General features: G+C 44.0%; 1 protein-coding gene across 8 annotated transcripts in view; it reads right to left on the bottom strand.

Annotated features, from left to right (window-relative positions):
* CAPRIN2 (caprin family member 2) overlaps nt 1-17574 on the bottom strand; it is a 31481-nt gene extending 13907 nt beyond the window's left edge. For 2 of the 8 annotated variants that reach the window (XM_079992237.1, XM_079992233.1), the window contains exons 1-12: nt 16571-16593; nt 15568-15833; nt 14274-14336; nt 13215-13271; nt 12258-12344; nt 11552-11790; nt 9674-9756; nt 4712-4900; nt 4211-4254; nt 2833-3489; nt 1387-1482; nt 136-264 (exon numbers count right to left, since the gene is read on the bottom strand). In XM_079992237.1, coding sequence (XP_079848363.1) covers nt 136-264; nt 1387-1482; nt 2833-3489; nt 4211-4254; nt 4712-4900; nt 9674-9756; nt 11552-11790; nt 12258-12344; nt 13215-13271; nt 14274-14336; nt 15568-15833; nt 16571-16574 — 1914 coding nt within the window. In that variant the 5' untranslated portion in view covers nt 16575-16593. Of the gene's footprint in view, nt 1-135; nt 265-1386; nt 1483-2832; nt 3490-4210; nt 4255-4711; nt 4901-9673; nt 9757-11551; nt 11791-12257; nt 12345-13214; nt 13272-14273; nt 14337-15567; nt 15834-16570; nt 16594-17416 lie in introns of those variants that run through there. The other 6 variants (XM_079992239.1, XM_079992238.1, XM_079992240.1 and 3 more) reach the window with 4 other exon arrangements.
* Nucleotides 17575-17779: the final 205 nt, after the last annotated feature.

The following is a 17779-nucleotide window of genomic DNA, read 5'->3' on the forward strand; positions in this document are numbered from 1 at the left end:
TGAAAACATGTGCCATTAAAATATCTGAGACCTTAACACCAACTGATGCCCTCCTTTTCATTTTTTCCTTGCGCTCACCATCCGTTAGGTACCTATCATACTCCCCCAAACTCCATGTAATCCAGGACAACTTACTTGCATGAAATTATAGGTCCCTTGTATTTGAGTCATCAGGTCTTGTAGTCTTTCCCTTCTTAATATTGGATCCTTTGGAAGACTAGTAGAGGAAAACTCTGCAACTGGTTGATGAACAGGTTTAGGTGCCTAATAAAATAATAATAATAAAAAAAATCGCTGAGGAAAATGTTAGTTGAACTATTCAGAGTAGCCAAGATTCCCAGAGTGCTTTTTCCAGTATGCTATTGTATGGGTTAAAGTATGGATAGGCAAACTAAGGTCCGGGGGCCGGATCCAGCCCAATCGCCTTCTAAATCCAGCCCACGGACGGTCCAGAAATCTGTGTGTTTTTTACATAAGTAGAATGTGTCCTTTTATTTAAAATGCATCTCTGGGTTATTTGTGGGGCTTTGTTGGTGCTTAAGTCAACTTGCAAAACACGAGTAGCCAACATGGTACCTTCTAGTTGTTGTAATCCAACTCCCATCAGCCAACAGGGCCAGAGGTCAAGAGCAATGCAAGCTGTAGTCTACAACATCTGGAGAGCACCATGGTGGTTACCCCTCCAATCAATAATATTCTCCCAATGTACATCTTACATTTTACTTAAGGCTTAAATTCTAAACATTGTTACAATGAAGAAAGCCCCCAGTGAACAAAGTAGGAGCTACTTCTAAATAAACACATGGGGCTGTGCTGCAGGTACACAATTTCAAGTCAAATAAAAAGGAGGATCCTAGAACCAAGTCCTGAAAGTGGCATTTTCAGAATATGAGCTCCTTTTCAAGTTACTATTTTAACAGGAGGTCCATTCATACCTTTCCTGAAGTAGACCTCTTCCTGATATTAAAATTAAAAATTTCCAGAATTTTAAACACTGATCTACTACTAAGGTTATGAATTGATTCCTGAGATACTCAACTTAGGAATCTGCCTTACAGAGGGCAGACCACTGGTCTGTCTAGCTCAGTACTGTCTGCACTGACTGGCAGCAGCTCACCAGGAATTCAGACAAGGGTCTTTTCCCAGTCCAACCTGGAAGTGCCAGGAATTGAACCTGTGGCCTCCCGCATGCAAAGCAGATGCTCTACCACTGAGCCATGGCCCTATGTAACAACTTGAACAGTTTTTCTTTGGTTTTAAATTCTCCTTTCCCTGGAAAGATTCAAAGTGGATACTTCACACAGGAAGTATTCCAGCTGTTCTCAGGATTCCAAGTTTAAGCATTTTGAAGCATTTCCTATGATCAGTATGACCAAGAAAGCAAACCTGAAGGCTGTTTTCAAAGCTCCTAGGTAGTTTACAAGGTTCTCCAACAGACGTAGCATCAATGCCTCCTTCATTCACTCCATCTGTCTTTTCATCCTATGTAAAATAAGAATTCCATGTATTAGATTTATTATAATATGACTTAGCAATGTACACAGAATCATAGAATCATAGAATCATAGAGTTGGAAGAGACCACAAGGGCCATCGAGTCCAACCCCCTGCCAAGCAGGAAACACCATCAGAGCACTCCTGACATATGGTTGTCAAGCCTCTGCTTAAAGACCTCCAAAGAAGGAGACTCCACCACACTCCTAGGCAGCAAATTCCACTGTCCTAGGCAGCAAATTCCACTTTTACATAAATACACCACAGACTCGGTGTTATACACAAAGTATCAGATTAGCTAACTTTTGAAAGCCCCATTACCTAATGGCATTTTACTGTAACCACTTGTTTCATGTCAGAATCAAACTTCAGTCTGAGCTCTCATTTCTATATTAAAAAGCATTTAGAAATATGTTTTGACAAATTGATTGTTTAAGTAGAAATCAGTCATACAGAAGGATCTCCGCTGATTGATAAGGTTGATGAACCCTATCTGCCACTCACTTCCCTCTACAGCAGAAACCACTTTGACTGTTGGACCCACTATTAGTCTTCTTTGTTCAATCTGCAGAGACTGTCTTTGTATGCAGGGAAGTCCCTAACTCACCAAGGGGTTGAGACCCATTGGCTACCCTCACCTTCTCCTTTAATTCTAACAACCCTGTCATGTAGGTTAAAAAAAGCCTCCCAGATTCATTATCCTTCCCTTATTTTATTATAGTTACAGATAGGTAGCCGTGTTGGTCTGCCATAGTCAAAACAAAATAAAAAAATTCCTTCCAGTAGCACCTTAAAGACCAACTAAGTTAGTTCTTGGTATGAGCTTTCGTGTGCATGCACACTTCTTCAGATACCTCTTTATAAATAAAGAAGTATCTGAAGAAGTGTGCATGCACAGCTTTCGTGTGCATGCACACTTCTTCAGATACTTCTTTATTTTATTATAGAAATGCAAAACTGATCTAAACTTGGAGGTCTATGTCTATATTTCTCCCTGCTCTATTCCTCTATTATATATTACTCCCCATTTTTGAACATCTAGAATCTTCAAGGTTTGCGATCAGCAATGCTAAGTTCTCTCCCCCTTGCCATTCCAAATATGAACTTGGCAAAAATTCACTGAACAGCAAACTATTTACACCCCTTTAGGTTTAGTTTATTTCCATGTCCAAATATTTGCTGAGAACACTGTTTCATGTAGAGTTAGACCACTGTGGCAAAAAATAAGCTGGTCATTGACAAAGCCCAAACTTTGAACTTTTAGATACATCACCACCCTAAACTGTAGTTTTAGTATAAAAATATTGTACAGACAATACTATTGTTTATACCAACTCACTTCACTGGGTCCCAAATCAGGCTTCTTTGGCCCAGATTGTTCCTTTGAGGTAAGATTTCCAGCTCCCCATATCTTTGGAGGGTTCTGTAATGGCTTCTGAAGTGCTTGCCGTGGTCCCTCAGATGTTTCCCAAACCTTTGGGGGTTGGGTTTTTTGTTCCCTCTCTTGCTTGATGTGTGCTACCCATTGCTTTGCAGGTTCGTGTTTCTTTTGCTCCTCCTCTCCAACACATGCACTCCAAAGCTTCGCAGGTTCCGGTTTTTCCACTCTTATTTGAGCAACCCATGTTTTTGGACATTGTGGCTTTTGTTCCTGCTCTTCCTTAGCTTTGCTCATCCAGTGTTTAGGGGAGGCCCGCTGTTCTCTAACCTGAGTTACCCATGGCTTCAGAACTTCCTCCTTGTGATCATCATCACCTTCCTTAAGATGAGCTTCCCAAGGCTTTGAAAGTTCCAGTTTCTTTCCCTGCTGCCTTACAGATTCCAGAGTTTTGACATAATCTTGTTTCTGCTTCTGCTCCTGCTCTTCCATGTCAACAAGCATTTCCCAGGACTTTGGAGGTTCATTTGTTTTAACCTGTTCCACTTCCCAAGGTTTGGATTCCTCAGGCTTCTTGATAGGGGAGTCAGCTTCAGACAAATAGTGCCTATTAAGAAACTATACAAACCAAAGAAACTTAGCATTTTACCAGTACTCATCTTATTGCTAGCACAATTAAAATGAAATCATGCCAGAAAGTTGTTGTACAAGAGTCACCCAACAGGGTTGAATTGTACATTTTCCAAAAAATGTTTGTAAATCTGTGTGACAGTGAACTGCCCTAAGATCTTATGATGAAGGGCAGTATATAAATTTAATAAATAAATGTCGAGATCTTCAGACATAAAGACAAAACACTTGCTTTCAGATTTACAAAATGCTACTGCGCCATCCTGAATACTCATTATATGGTTCTCTTGTTGCGAACATCTGCTGCAGCTTCCTGGCTAGTTTATATCCAGGATTCTTGAAAGAGAGAAATATGCCTGGTTTAAGACCACAGCAAGGTAGATGGCTTGGTTCAAAAAACCACACAGTGATAGCACAGAAAATCCACATTGTGCTAGAGACTATGCCATAAACCCTCAAAGCTAAACAGGCAGCTGATTGTTAATTCTACCTCACTGCACCCTGGTCTCAAAGTCAAAGGATTTATGGACTTCCATTTGGCAATTGCCTTTGCTGGAGCCTTGCTACAAATTTCTTCAAGTGGAGCTTTCTGAAGAGATTCCTGTATTATCTCCAGTTTTTAGTTCTAGCATCACTGCACTGATATAGCAAGCTATTCTGCAGTTTAACACTAATTTCTTCTACTGTAGCATATCATTTAATAACTTACCTCTTGAGGCTGTATCTCAGACTGAATGTGCTCCATTTGAGGTGCTAGGAAGAAGGATTGCATAACTTAGATTCAAGTTCTCACAAAGCCAAATGATAGAAAACAGTTTACTTCTCTAAGCATCCATAGCACATTCACTTTTGCAGGGGGCAGGGGACCAAACAAAATGACTTACATTTCAGGCTAGTCTAGCAACCACCTCTTTGAGAATTTGCTAATGTCCAGTATTAGAGTAAGAAGTCATACAACTTCTTCTGTATTTCTTACTAAATACATTTAGTAGGAAAGTTTAAAATTAATCCCAAACAGCTAGGATTGTTTTTATTATTGTGGTACAATTGATTTTAACCAGCAAGAAAGCCTAAATAAGGTGAAGAGCAGAATATACATAACTTATTTAGCTAAAAATTTAAGCTATATAAATTGACATGAAAATTTAAGACATACATCTGAAGTACTGCATCAGCAGTTAAGAATTTAAGATTTCTACAAATATATTACCTGATTCACTGACATGCTCTGAATTTGAGGGTTGTCTTGTTCTTTCAGGTCTTTGCATTTCTTCACACAACTCAGGTCTTGTAGACAGTTCTTTTGATTCCTCTTTTACTGGTATGTTGGAAGGAGCAGGAGTTTTTTCAAAATAACCAGAATTTAACAGTTTAGATAACAAATCCTTCAGGTATTTATCTAGAGGACAGAGAGTTGAATGTTAAGCAGATTAAAAGATCACAAAATGAGTTTTCAGTTTTGGGATATGACACCATCTCATCTTAACAAAGATAAAACTTTTTTCTTGGCACAATATATTCTTGGAAATGTTTTTAAGTAAATACTTAAGAGGATGTTTGAAAGAGAAATGTAATTCAGGGATTTCAGTTAACCAAAAGACCAAAAAAATTTACAGTTGTGAACACTGAGAACATCCACAGAACACCCTTGATTTCAAGAACTAATTTGCTTATTGGTAAAAGACTGTCATATCCTCAAAGATTTAAAAAAATAATAATGCAGCCTTGGGAAGTTATCCTGAGATATACTCTGAAGAATATATGCCTTAAACACAGGGATGCTGAACTCACAATTGGTTAAAAGACCAACTTCCCTATCCAGCAAATCTCCTGGAGTCACACCCATAAATGTGCTGGTCTACCTTAATTATATTGCTGCTGCCGCTTTGCCGTGCGTTTGTGGGGAGGGCTCTTCCCCCTGCTAGCCCATTCTCCATCTTGGGCCTGGGGACGGGCCCCATACTCCACCTCAGCATAAAAGACTCCAAGGAGGCCTCGGGACATTGCTGCTGCCGCTTTGGCTTTGCCGGTGAGTCTTGGGGAGGACCGCTCCCCCTGCATGCCCATTCTCCACCTTGGGCCTGGGGGCGGGCCCCATACTCCACCTCAGCATATAAGGCTCCAAGGAGGCCTCGGGACATTGCTGCTGCCGCTTTGCCGTGCGTTTGTGGGGAGGGCTCTTCCCCCTGCTAGCCCATTCTCCACCAGGCCAGGGGGCGGGGCCCACACTCATCACTGCCACAACTTTAAGGACACTGGTGCTGCTGCAGCAATTGTTTTAAATGTTTTTATATATTTTAAAGTGTTTTTATTTTTACTTTGTTGTACCACCATAAATGGTGGTTTTTATCCATGTATTTTTATTTTGTTTTGGTTTATTTTGGGTTGGGTTGGGGTGGTTGTAGAGTGGGGTGGGGATTGGTTTTGTTTTGGTGTAATTGTTTTTTGTTTGTTTGCTTTTATATTTTGTAAATGGAGGCGAGTATGAGGCTTGGGATTCCTACTGTGGAGGGGTGAGGGAGGTATGGCGGTGGGGGCAGATGTCATAGGCGAAGGGGATCGAGATACGGATATGCTCGTACCCCTTCCAATCTGCGCCCCATCCCGAGAGACGAGGGTAGGGTGAGCAAGGATTACTCACCTCCGTCACTGGTGTTGTGCAATGCCAGGTCTATAGGCAACAAAACCGCCACCCTGCGAGATTTCTTCACCTCGCAGGGGGTTGACCTGGCATGTGTGACTGAGACCTGGGTGCGCGAAGGGGATACTGTTACCTTACGAGAGATGGCGCCCCCGGGTTTCTCCGTCCTCCACCAGTCGCGGACTGTGGGCCGGGGGGGAGGGGTGGCGTTATTAATCCGGGAACATTGTTCTTTCAGGGCTCTACCATCTCCATCGATCCACGGCATTGAATGTGTTGGCCTAGTGTGGGGCTCCGAGGTGAGCTTGGCTGTCTGGCTGGTGTACCGGCCACCTAGCGCACCAGCAGCCACCCTGTCAGGCCTGCTGGAGGCGGTGGCCGGCTGGGCCTTGGAGTTCCCTAACCTATTGGTATTGGGGGACTTCAACATCCATGCTGATGCCACTCCCTCCTCACAGGCTCTGGACCTGGTGTCTTCCATGGCGACACTAGGGCTCTCCCAGTTTGTTTCGGGCCCCACACATCAAGCAGGCCACACGCTGGATCTGATTTTTGGTGTCGGTATAGATGTGATCATGTTTCCTTCGATGAAGGTGCCATGGTCTGATCACTATGCTCTGAAAGCCAGGATTGGCGTTCCACCCCCACCCTGCTTAGGTGGCGAGCCGATTTGGGCTCGCCCGCAGAGGCTGATGGACCCTGATAGATTCCGTCAAGCCTTGCGGGACCTTTCTCCCCCTGGCGACTCATTGACTGAGCTTGTTGAGGCCTGGAATACCCAGCTCCTGGCAGCCATCAATGAGATCGCACCTAAGCGCCCTCTGCGACCCCGCAGAAACCGGGCTCCCTGGTTTACCGAGGAGCTCCGGAAAATGAAGCGGGACCTCAGACGGCTAGAGCGAGTATGGCGGGGTGCCCGTGACGGAGCTTCAAGAACGTCTTATAGGGTTTTTATGAAAACCTACGAGATGGCAGTGAAGGCCACTAAGAAGTCCTACTTCTCGGCCTCCATTGCATCCGCTAGCTCTCGCCCGGCACAATTATTTAGTATAATTCGGTCTTTAACGTCCCTCGAAGGACAGCCAAATTTAAATAACAATTTGACACACAGCTGTGAGGCATTTGCGAGCTTTTTTGCGGAGAAGGTCCTGTTGCTCCGCCATGACCTCCCTGCCAATTTGGATACAATAAAGGAACTGGAGGCCCCTCGACTGTCCTCGGGTTCAGTATTGGACCACTTTGACCGGATATCCCCAGCCGATGTGGACAGACTCCTCCGAGCTGGAAAGCCCACCACTTGTCCTCTCAACCCATGCCCGTCCAGGCTGATTAGAGCGTGTCCAGACGAGGTGCGGGCCCCCCTGGGGGATATCATCAATCTGTCCCTTGGCACCGGGACATTCCCAGGGGAACTGAAGGAGGCAGTGGTGCGCCCGCTTTTAAAGAAAACATCATTAGATCCCTTAGATCTATCCCATTACCGCCCGGTTTCGCATCTTCCATTCCTGGGTAAGGTGATTGAGAGAGCGGTTGCTGAACAGCTTGGTAGGTTTCTGCATGAAACATCGGCTCTGGATCCATTCCAGTCCGGCTTCCGTGCTGGTCATGGGACCGAGACGGCTCTGGTCGCCCTAACAGATGATCTCCGCAGGCAGCTGGATCGAGGCGGGTCGGGGCTGCTGATTCTTCTAGACCTGTCAGCAGCCTTCGACATGATCGATCACGAACTTCTGGAACACCGCCTTGCCGACGTGGGGATCCAGGGCACAGTCCTTCAATGGCTGCGCTCGTTTCTCTCTGGTCGGGGACAGAGGGTGGCACTTGGGGGGGAATTGTCATCCCGCCACTCCTTGGTGTGTGGTGTGCCCCAGGGTGCGATACTCTCCCCGATGCTTTTTAACATCTTTATGCGCCCCCTCGCCCAGCTTGTCCGGAGTTTTGGGATGGGCTGCCATCAGTATGCTGATGACACCCAACTCTATCTGTTGATGGACGGCCACCCTGACTCGGCCCCAGACACATTGATCAGATGCTTGGAAGCTGTGGCTGGATGGTTACGTGGGAGCCGGTTGAAGTTAAATCCTTCGAAGACAGAGGTCCTCTGGCTGGGACGGGACGACATGGGACTGAGGGGGCAACTCCCATCTCTTGCGGGGGTGCAATTAGTGCCAGCACCGTCCGTTAAGAGTTTGGGTGTAATCTTCGATACCTCCCTCTCCATGGAGGCGCAGATTGCAGCTATAACAAAGGCGGCATTTTTTCATCTCCGCCAAGCTAAGCAGTTGGCTCCTTACCTCTCTCGCCCTGACCTAGCCACTGTGATCCATGCGACGGTCACCTCCAGACTGGATTATTGTAACTCGCTCTACGTGGGGCTGCCCTTGAGACTGACCCAGAGACTCCAGCGGGTGCAGAATGCCGCAGCAAGACTCCTTACGGGGTCTTCGCTTAGAGATCACATTCATCCGCTGCTATACCAGCTGCACTGGCTCCCGGTGGAGTACAGGATCAGGTTTAAGGTGCTGGTTTTAACCTTCAAAGCCCTATACGGCCTAGGGCCCTCGTACCTACAGGACCGCCTCTCCTGGTATGTCCCACAGAGAAACTTACGGTCTTCAAATAAAAACACCTTGAAGGTCCCAGGCCACAGAGAGGTTAGGCTGGCCTCAACTAGAGCCAGGGCTTTTTCAGCTGCGGCTCCAACCTGGTGGAACGCTCTGTCACAAGAGACAAGGGCCCTGCAGGACTTGACATCTTTCCGCAGGGCCTGCAAGACAGAGCTGTCTTGGCCTTTGGTCAGGGCGCAGCCTGACTCCCTCCTTTGGCAATCTTTACAAAACTTTAGTTTATGGTTGCCATCAATTTTGATTTTAATTAATTTTTATAATGTTTTTATAATGTTGTACTGTTTTAGTGTTGTTAGCCGCCCTGAGCCCGGCTTCGGCTGGGGAGGGCGGGATATAAATAAAATTTTTTATTATTATTATTATTATTATTATTATTATTATTATTATTATTATTATATACCAAGATAAAACATGGTTCCTGCAGCTGTGGGAACTCACCTGTTGTAATCCCATGTACAGTACATCTACATAATATTGTGGCTTGCTTATTAAGCAAAATGACTTCCCACCCATGATAACAGACTGAGCACAATGCATCTAGCAGTACTTCCTCTTTGCATTCCTTGCACACACTCAAGGTCTGTTCTGGAGAGTTGGGAGTCTTCTGGAGCAGATTGTGGGTGCAGGGAGAGGAAAGGAAGAGGAGGTTCTGTCATGTTTCTTCATGCCATATTGGATATTGCCCTAAATGTGCAGTGGGGAACTACAGGCCATGCTGGGGATCTCTAAACAGTTATAAACCATCTGCATTTATGTTGCCCTAACCAGGCAACAGCAGTTACTGACCTACAAAATAATTCTTTCGAGCAATGGAAGGAACAATATAAGTATGTTTCTGAACTGGAATAAATGTTCTAATCCCAACGGTAGACGTTAGATGCAAAAATATCTAAAGGCTACTCACAAGTTGTCCCAGCTACTGTTTTTTCACTGCCTTCTAGCAGATCCCAGAAGTAGCGTGATGATTGCTCCATTTGGTCTTCAACACTTCATGTCAGAGGGGAAAAATAAGTGTCAGTGCTAGATCAAGAAAGTAATGAACTTTTACTTAAGATGGCTGTTTGATATAATAGGGATGGTAGAGTGCCTTGTACCCTATAAGCAGTAACTGGTTTTTTTGTTCAGAATTGACTTATGTAATTAAAAACATCCTTTAGCGAGTTATGCCAACACCAAATTCACCAATTTAGTTACAAACCACTTCCTATGAGACATTTTGAAACAGTTAAATGATAAAAAACATCATTTTTTAGTAAGTCTTAGTACCAATTTAACACGTACAAGTGCACAATGCACACCATTCAGTTTTTTTCAGAAGACCCGAAAGCCAAGTATATTTTGCCTGCAAATGCAAATTGTATTCCCTTCAGGCTATCTAATAAGTTTCAATAATAATAAGACTTGTACGGCTCCATTCCAAGTTGAGCCTAAAGGTCTACCAAATCACATGTTAAGTTGAGAAAACTAGTAATTCTAATTGAATTTATAACTGTGTCATTTTACTGTAGATAACTTATTCAAAAACTATTTTAGCAACCACAAAATAGTCACAGAAACTGGTGATATTCAGAGTCCCCCTCCCCCACAAAAAGAGACAAAACACATACACAATTCTCAAAAGAAAAAAAATGTGGGGGTGGGGGTGTGTGTGTGGAGAGGAAAACAGGCAATTCTCCAACTAAATCAAAACACTCAAATTTTAGAACAACAATTTGAGCAGCAGGAGGTCTTAGCAGATGCCAATAGGGTCTCTCTTGAGGACAGCAACACTAAGGTTTCTGGGAAGAATAAGCACATCAGCCTGGATTTCCCCAGGATGGCTTTGACTACATTATGGCAAAGTTCTGAAAAGGCTCAATTAAAAACCCAAATTTGCAAATTAGATGTTGATACCACTGGTATCCCCAAGATTAGCCAGTAGTCTGTGTTGCACATGCAATATGATTTCATTTAGTGTTGCGTATGAAGTCTCCTCGTTCAGAGAACTAAGCCACAACATCTCAGCTCAGTTCTCAGAATACATATTACGGTGCTCCATTAGTTGTTCAGACAATATCCCAGTCCTTTTTTTGGGATAAACAAACAGGTGAAAGCCACAAAGCCAGCTCTAACAGCCTTGTTACCCTAAGGCAGCTTTCCCCAACCTGGTGCCCTTGCTAGACTACAACTCTCATCATCAATCATGTTGACTGGGGCTGATGAGAACTGTAGACTACCACCACCTGGTAGACTACAACCACTCCAGGTTTAAAAAGGCTGCCCAAAGGAATAATATATATATTTCTAAACACAAAGTTCTGTAAAACAAACTATGCCAAGCACTGAGCACCAGGATGGCTGGGCACTTGTTGACAGGCTGTGACTTAGAAGGGATCCACTACCAAGAGTTGATTGGCTCCTGCCATTCTTGCTCCATCATACGTAAAGGAGCAATGAAGCAACAGCAGCAAAAAAGGAAGGAACTGCCTGTCACTGATAGATCCAATTCCCACCACTATCTTAAGTGACAAACAACTGCTCCCTTAACAGTGGGTGCCTCCTCACTTTGCAGACAAAAACCTGCTAACCTCGCTCTCTCTGAAGTGAGAAAATGACTGTGGCAAGGAGGAAAGAAAGCACCAGCAGCAAGGAGGCTGGAGGCAGCTCATCCAAAGAGCTATCCTGAAAGGGCCTCCTATGCGGAAAACCCATAAGGTTTCAAAACTACACTTCTAATAAAGCTAAATGTCCAAATGCTAGCACAGATTCGCTTTGCAATTTAAGTAAAGACACATTTACTTACCTCACACCTTCATTTCTTCCTGAGCAGGTCAATTTTGCAAAATTAATGAGGTAGTCTAGTTCTTTAGAAGACAAAAATATTGCGCCATTCAAGCCACATCTGAAGTCTTTCTGCACGTGCTCTTGAGTGAAACTCTGCAACACATACTGGACCTGCAGTACTGTGCGAAGTTTCTTCTTCTCTGCTTCAAGCTTCATTATATTCTCCCTTCTCTGTGCTTTCCTCTGTGCTTTCAGAAGCTGTATTAATATAAAAACAAAACAGGCATATTACACAAGTTTCTGACAGATCCGACCAGCAGCTGGACTGTAGCTCAGAGAAGTCAATCCAAAGTCTTACCTAAGTCATCTTCCTAAATGAAGGTGCTAAAGATTTTTCCTCAAGTCTCTAACAACACCTTTCAACTTCTACAATCATTCCACTTATCATACAACAAATGTTCAAAGCTTAAGTTTCTGGGTAGTGTTTCATATCAGGGTAGGATGGAATGACGGGTGGGATGGAAGAGGAGTACTCCATATCAACATTTTTGGCGCTGATATGCAAGAAGGCACCGGACATACAAGAGTAGAGACCCAACTCCAGATTCTCAGACAAGTGGGGATGGGGGAAGGATAAAGAAAACCTGAACAAAGCCCGCCTCCCCTCACAAAGTGGATCCTAAGCCACACCAACCCATTTCTAGTCAATAATTCAATCTACTTACATCTTGACTAAGCCCAGAAAATGTCTTCTGAAGGTCTTTAGCAAACTCCAAGTTATGGATCACTTCATCATATTTTTCAACAGCTTCCTGTAATCAGCCACACATTATTATTATTCATCATGTATAAAGTTCCTAGAATTATGAAGCACCGATGTTTTAAGAAGACTGTCCTTTAATGTACACAAAGCTTCCAGTAACATCTCAACTTCTGATAGTCATAAGGTGCTAAACCTGAGGAGCAGTGTGAGCAACAGCCACTATGACTAAATTATAAGGAGACTTAAAAAGAATTTTAATTATGAAGTTTTCTGCCATGTACTGGTTATACAGTGAAAACCAATGATGGATTTTTTAGAAGATACATACAACGAAGGCTGCTATAAATCTTATATCTATTATTATTATTATTATTATTATTATTATTATTATTATTATTATTATTCTACTTACAAAAGCACCTATAATTTACAGAATGCTACATTATTAATAATAATAATAATAATAATAATAATAATAATTACCCATCTTACACCATGAGGCCCCAAGGCAGGTCACAACAATGTAAAATACAACATTAAAAGCAGTTATGCCTCTCTTCTTATATACTCTTCTATCTCTTCTTATATAAAGAGCTAGTTGCTCTTCCAGATGATGTTGCAGCAACTCCCATCAACCCCAGCCAGCATGGCTAATAGTCAGGGATGAGGTTCCCCATCTCTGATCTTGAGCAAACTGAGTAGTGCTATGCTAACAATTATGCTTACATGTGAAGGACTCTGCTCACTAAACCAGGAGGAACTCACCATCATAAAGCTTGCAAATTTCTTGCTTAACAACTATGGCTGGAGTGTTTAAGTATCTATACTTCCCTTCAGCAGTTATTCATAATACAGGGTTACACTATGGAAAATGGATTAACACAGGCTACATCTCCAACTCAAGATTCTCAGTGCTTACCTTGACCACAGATCCAGAAGTTATTTGACCTCTAACAAGCTGTGGCCCAAACTGCATCTATACAATTCGGTAAATGGCAATTAGACAGCACCTCCCCTGTAAGCAGCAATATCTTCTATCTCCATCAATATGATGGAACCAATCTGAACTCTTGGTGTACCAATAGCCCCTTCGTAGCATCAATTTCCCAACCATTCATCCACTATGGTGTCATGAAGATCATGACATTCAAGTAAGTAATGGCTATACAATTTAACAACATTTGCTCATATACCTTAGAATTCTAATCAAAAAAGTCTACTAGCTGTCAACCAATAAATTGTATCTTGCTGTATCAGAATAATCTGGCAATGGCAGTGTGGGGAGAGGGCAGCAAAGAGAACTATTGAAGAAATTTTGTGTGTAAAGCCCAAACCATCCTCCTTAAAAGAATCAAAGTTATTGTTTCTCTGCGCAGTATTATAATATTTTTGTTAACGCTCACACATAATACTCAAACATGTAAAAATCAAAGTTCATGGCTTTCCTGCTGCCTCAATTCATAACCAATCCTGTATAAGAACAGGAAAATACAGCATCACAGTTACTATTGCTGGAACTTAAAATACCTTTTCTATCCAAACACTGTGAAAAGAGCCAAGAGCCTGAGTCAAAAGGAGCCAACAGCATGAGTCAGGATGAAGACAGATCTACTATTCTCAGCAAAAAGTTAATTATGTTTGATCATTCTGGAGCAGCTTACAGACCTTAGCTGAGAGCAATTTTAAGATTTTAGTAGTTTGCTTTCCTATCTATTTTCCCAGCCATGTTTTGCCCAGAGGACTGCTTAAAGGTAGGTCCTGTAGCTCTATTCCCATAGCTTCAATAGGGCCTAAACACAACACAAGACCTCAGCTTGACTGACACCACTGAAAACAATGTGCAATAACTCTTTGTTAAGATTTAGGCCAATGTATTTTGCCTAAGCATGAAGGAGCATCTCAGAAATCTGTCATGAGCTGCTGAATTCATTGCTGCAAATGTTTGCAGCAATCTGAGATACAAGAACAGAAAGCTTACCAACTGATCCTGATTGAGGGGTTCCCCCTTTTTCAGACGATCTCTGTAGTCTTCTAGTTTGAGCTGAAAACATGTTGAGCAGGTACAGTACAGGATTAGACCATATATAACCAACTTATTAAGACTAAGCATAGGCCAGACTTGAATAACATGGATGCCTACACATGCTACCATGCATTTATAGCCTTAAATACAATAAAATGCACATCAAAATAATAAATTAGACCTCTTTGGCAGACGTTAAACATTAGATTTTGGCAGTTAGTTTAAGCAAGAGGTACACAATATATTCATATGAATGGCAAAGGTTGCTGCAGCTCAGCGTCAAGTTCTATAAAGATGATGGCAATACAAGAATTTCATAATACTGGAACCACTGTTAAGATATTACCACTGGCAATATATCTAGTTACAGTTGCATAAGGTGAATGTTAGGTTCATAACAGCCTTTCTATGATTCAAACTCTGGTAACTACTGCAGCAGGCAAAAGCCACCTTCCTGCTGAATTAAGACTGGCTAATTAAGCATGAAACTACTTCTAGTCATGTAGGTTTCTTTATATACTTCCAGTAGCACCTTAGAGACGAGCTAAGTTTGTTATTGGTATGAGCTTTCATGTGCATGCACACTCTGAATAACAAACTTAGTTGGTCTCCAAGGTGCTACTGGAAGGATTTTTTTGTTTGTTTCAACTACGGCAGACAAACACGGCTACCTACTTGTAACTATCTTTATATACTGACAGCACTGACAGACTGCATCAAAATTCAGTAGACAGTTTAATATTGGCATGCACTCTACACTACACACACAGCAGCATCCACCCTTTAGGACTTAGTGGGCCAGTTTGGAAGCCAGAATACCATACTGGCAAAATTGTAATTGAAAAATGGAAGTAAAAGATGTGGGATTTTGCCATTGTAGCCATACAGGGAACACATGAACCTAAAGCTTGTTCTCATCACAGTAACAATAGTTTTTCATGACACCTGAACCAACTCAATACTGATGACTCATGCAAATTACATGCCAAAGTAGAAAGTTCTTATTTCTCTCTAGTCATAAACTCTAGCCATTGTATTTTATTAATCTAATTTTGAAGGCTGGCAAGTATCTTAAGTGAAATAAATTTATAGTTACACAGCATTTCACACTTTCATAAGCAATAAATACAGGCCTTTCACCTCAAAGAGCTTACAATCCAATAGACAACGGCAAGAAAGAGTGAATGAACACACACAGTTTGGGCAGTTTCCTTTGGTACCATTTCTCTAATCTAGGAGAGATACATACCTTCTTTTTCTCAATGTTCCTGATCTTGTGTTTCATGCAGATAAGTCCATTATCAATGTAAGTCTCATACGCCTGGGAAGCCGTTGCAGCAGAACTCAAAGCTGCTTGCAGGGGGCTCAAGGGAGGCTGATTGTCCCCATGAGGGCCCTGAGTCACCTGCTGCTTGGCGGGTTTCATGCTCTTCTCCTCTGCTTCCTCAGAGTGGCATGAAGGCGAAGTGTGGCAAAGCGGGGACTGTGAAAGCTGCACCATTGAAACAGCTAGGGCTGCAAAGAAACTGGTACTGTTTAGTTTTTCCCTCACAGCTGCAACTTCAGCATCCAGTTACTATTAAGTTTGTCATCTACGCAGTGAGCGTCGAATGTGCCTTTTGTAGAACATGTACCATTACGGAGCAGGAGAGGCATCCAGAAACCACTATTTCTCTGTTCAGATAGCCTTGCAATTGAGAGCACTTTAACATCCTCATCCATAATCTATTCTAGATGGGGGCGGCGACTGTTTTAAACAGCTGCAGACCTACCAGCATTTGGATCAATAAGATTCCTGAAGAAGGGGAGTCTCTCCCTTCTTTCCCTTATTCCCCATTCCAGTAAGATGCCAGCCAATACTAATCACTATCCTAAACTCTTTGCATGCATGTACCAACTAGAACATCAAATCTATATGCCACTTTCCTATACAGGCAAACAAACAAACCAACCTACTGGAGGCTTTAGCCCTCCCCACCTGCACTAGAAACAGGGTCACAAATAAGGCATCAGCAATTCCTCATGCTGGAGACCGAAGCTAGCAGAGGAGTGCCTAAATATCTTTTCAGAGAGAACACAAGACTTTCATTATGTATTTCTAATTGGTTAATTCACCTATGTACCAGCAGAAAAAAATTACTTCCAGAGAGGAAGCCCTGTGGGTCAGTTGCAGTGTGTGTGTGTGTGTGTGTGTGTGTGTGTGTAGAGTTCACACCAGCATCAAACACAATTTGAGAAAGATGCTAGGTTACCCATTACCAACAAATTAGCAGTTGGGAAGCAGGTGAGCAAGACATCTCCTCATTCCTTACTGAAAATGCAAGGGCAGCTGAGCGTCCAAGGTAAAAAAAAAAACCCAGCCATGTGTCGTCCTTCGTCAGAAGATTCGAGGGCATCACACAGAGCAGCGAATGAAACCATTTGGCGGCACGTCGCCGTTCTGTTCCAAGCCCGTCTCGCTACTTTCAGCGGTGCTCCTCCTCCCGGTGAAAGGCGCACGGTGTTGCAGCCTCACAGCGCCGCCCCGCCGCCCGCTCACTAGGGCAGCTAATACCACATTCACACGTGCGCTTATTCCCAGGCAAGCAAGTGCGCGCAGGACCGAGGCCTCAAAGCTCCCTCCCCTGAAAGGGCGTCCAGCTTGCCTGGCAGGAAAAGGGAGCAAGCAGGGCGGCCACACAACCTGCACCACCGGAGGGGTTTCGTGCGGCGTTTTGTTCCACGAGAGGAAAGACACCGGGGAATTCTGTCCGCTATCGGGAAGGGAGGGTGGGAAAAGAGGAGGCTGTAATTATGGGCTACATCCAACTATGGATAAAAGGAGGGGGGGGGTAATAAGCGACGTCGAGTTATCTTCTCCGCTCACGGAGGCGGGATAACGGCGAAGGTTGTCGGTCGTTCCTTTCCCCGCAGCGTTCCCGACCACAAACGCCACCAGCCCCCGGGATACGCCGCCCCATGTACTGCCTTCCTTCCCTCCCTCCCTCCCTCCCATCGCCGCCTCACCCACGCGGAGGAGGCGGGGGCGGCATCTGTTCCCGTGCTGCACGAGCAACCGCTGCCTCCCGCCCGCCGGACCCCGCCCTTCGCCAACTCACCTCAGCAGCCTAAGCTCGCTCAAGCCCACCCGCCGGCCGGCTGGCCTCCCGGCTTATAAACCCGCCCCGGCAGCGGGGAGATAAGGGGGCGGAGCCTCCGCGGAAAAGTCGCACGCCGGCTTCCCAATCGCCAGCCGGCCACAAGCCGCCCAATCAGCCGCCGCGGCAACCGCGTGGCCTACTGCCGCTCGCGCGTTCGGCCCCGCCCCCGCGTGACATGCCGGACCGTTAACTGGTGAGGAGAAAAGAAGGTTGTGAGGTGTCCGGGCGTCCTCAAGGAAGGTGATGTGTTTGTATGTCTCGGTCAAAGGTTCCAGTCCTGACCAGGATGTTCAGATACACATACAGTGTTTTAAAGCATCA

Source organism: Podarcis cretensis (genome assembly GCF_951804945.1).
Source record: "Podarcis cretensis genome assembly, chromosome: 10".
Classification (NCBI taxonomy): domain Eukaryota; kingdom Metazoa; phylum Chordata; class Lepidosauria; order Squamata; family Lacertidae; genus Podarcis; species Podarcis cretensis.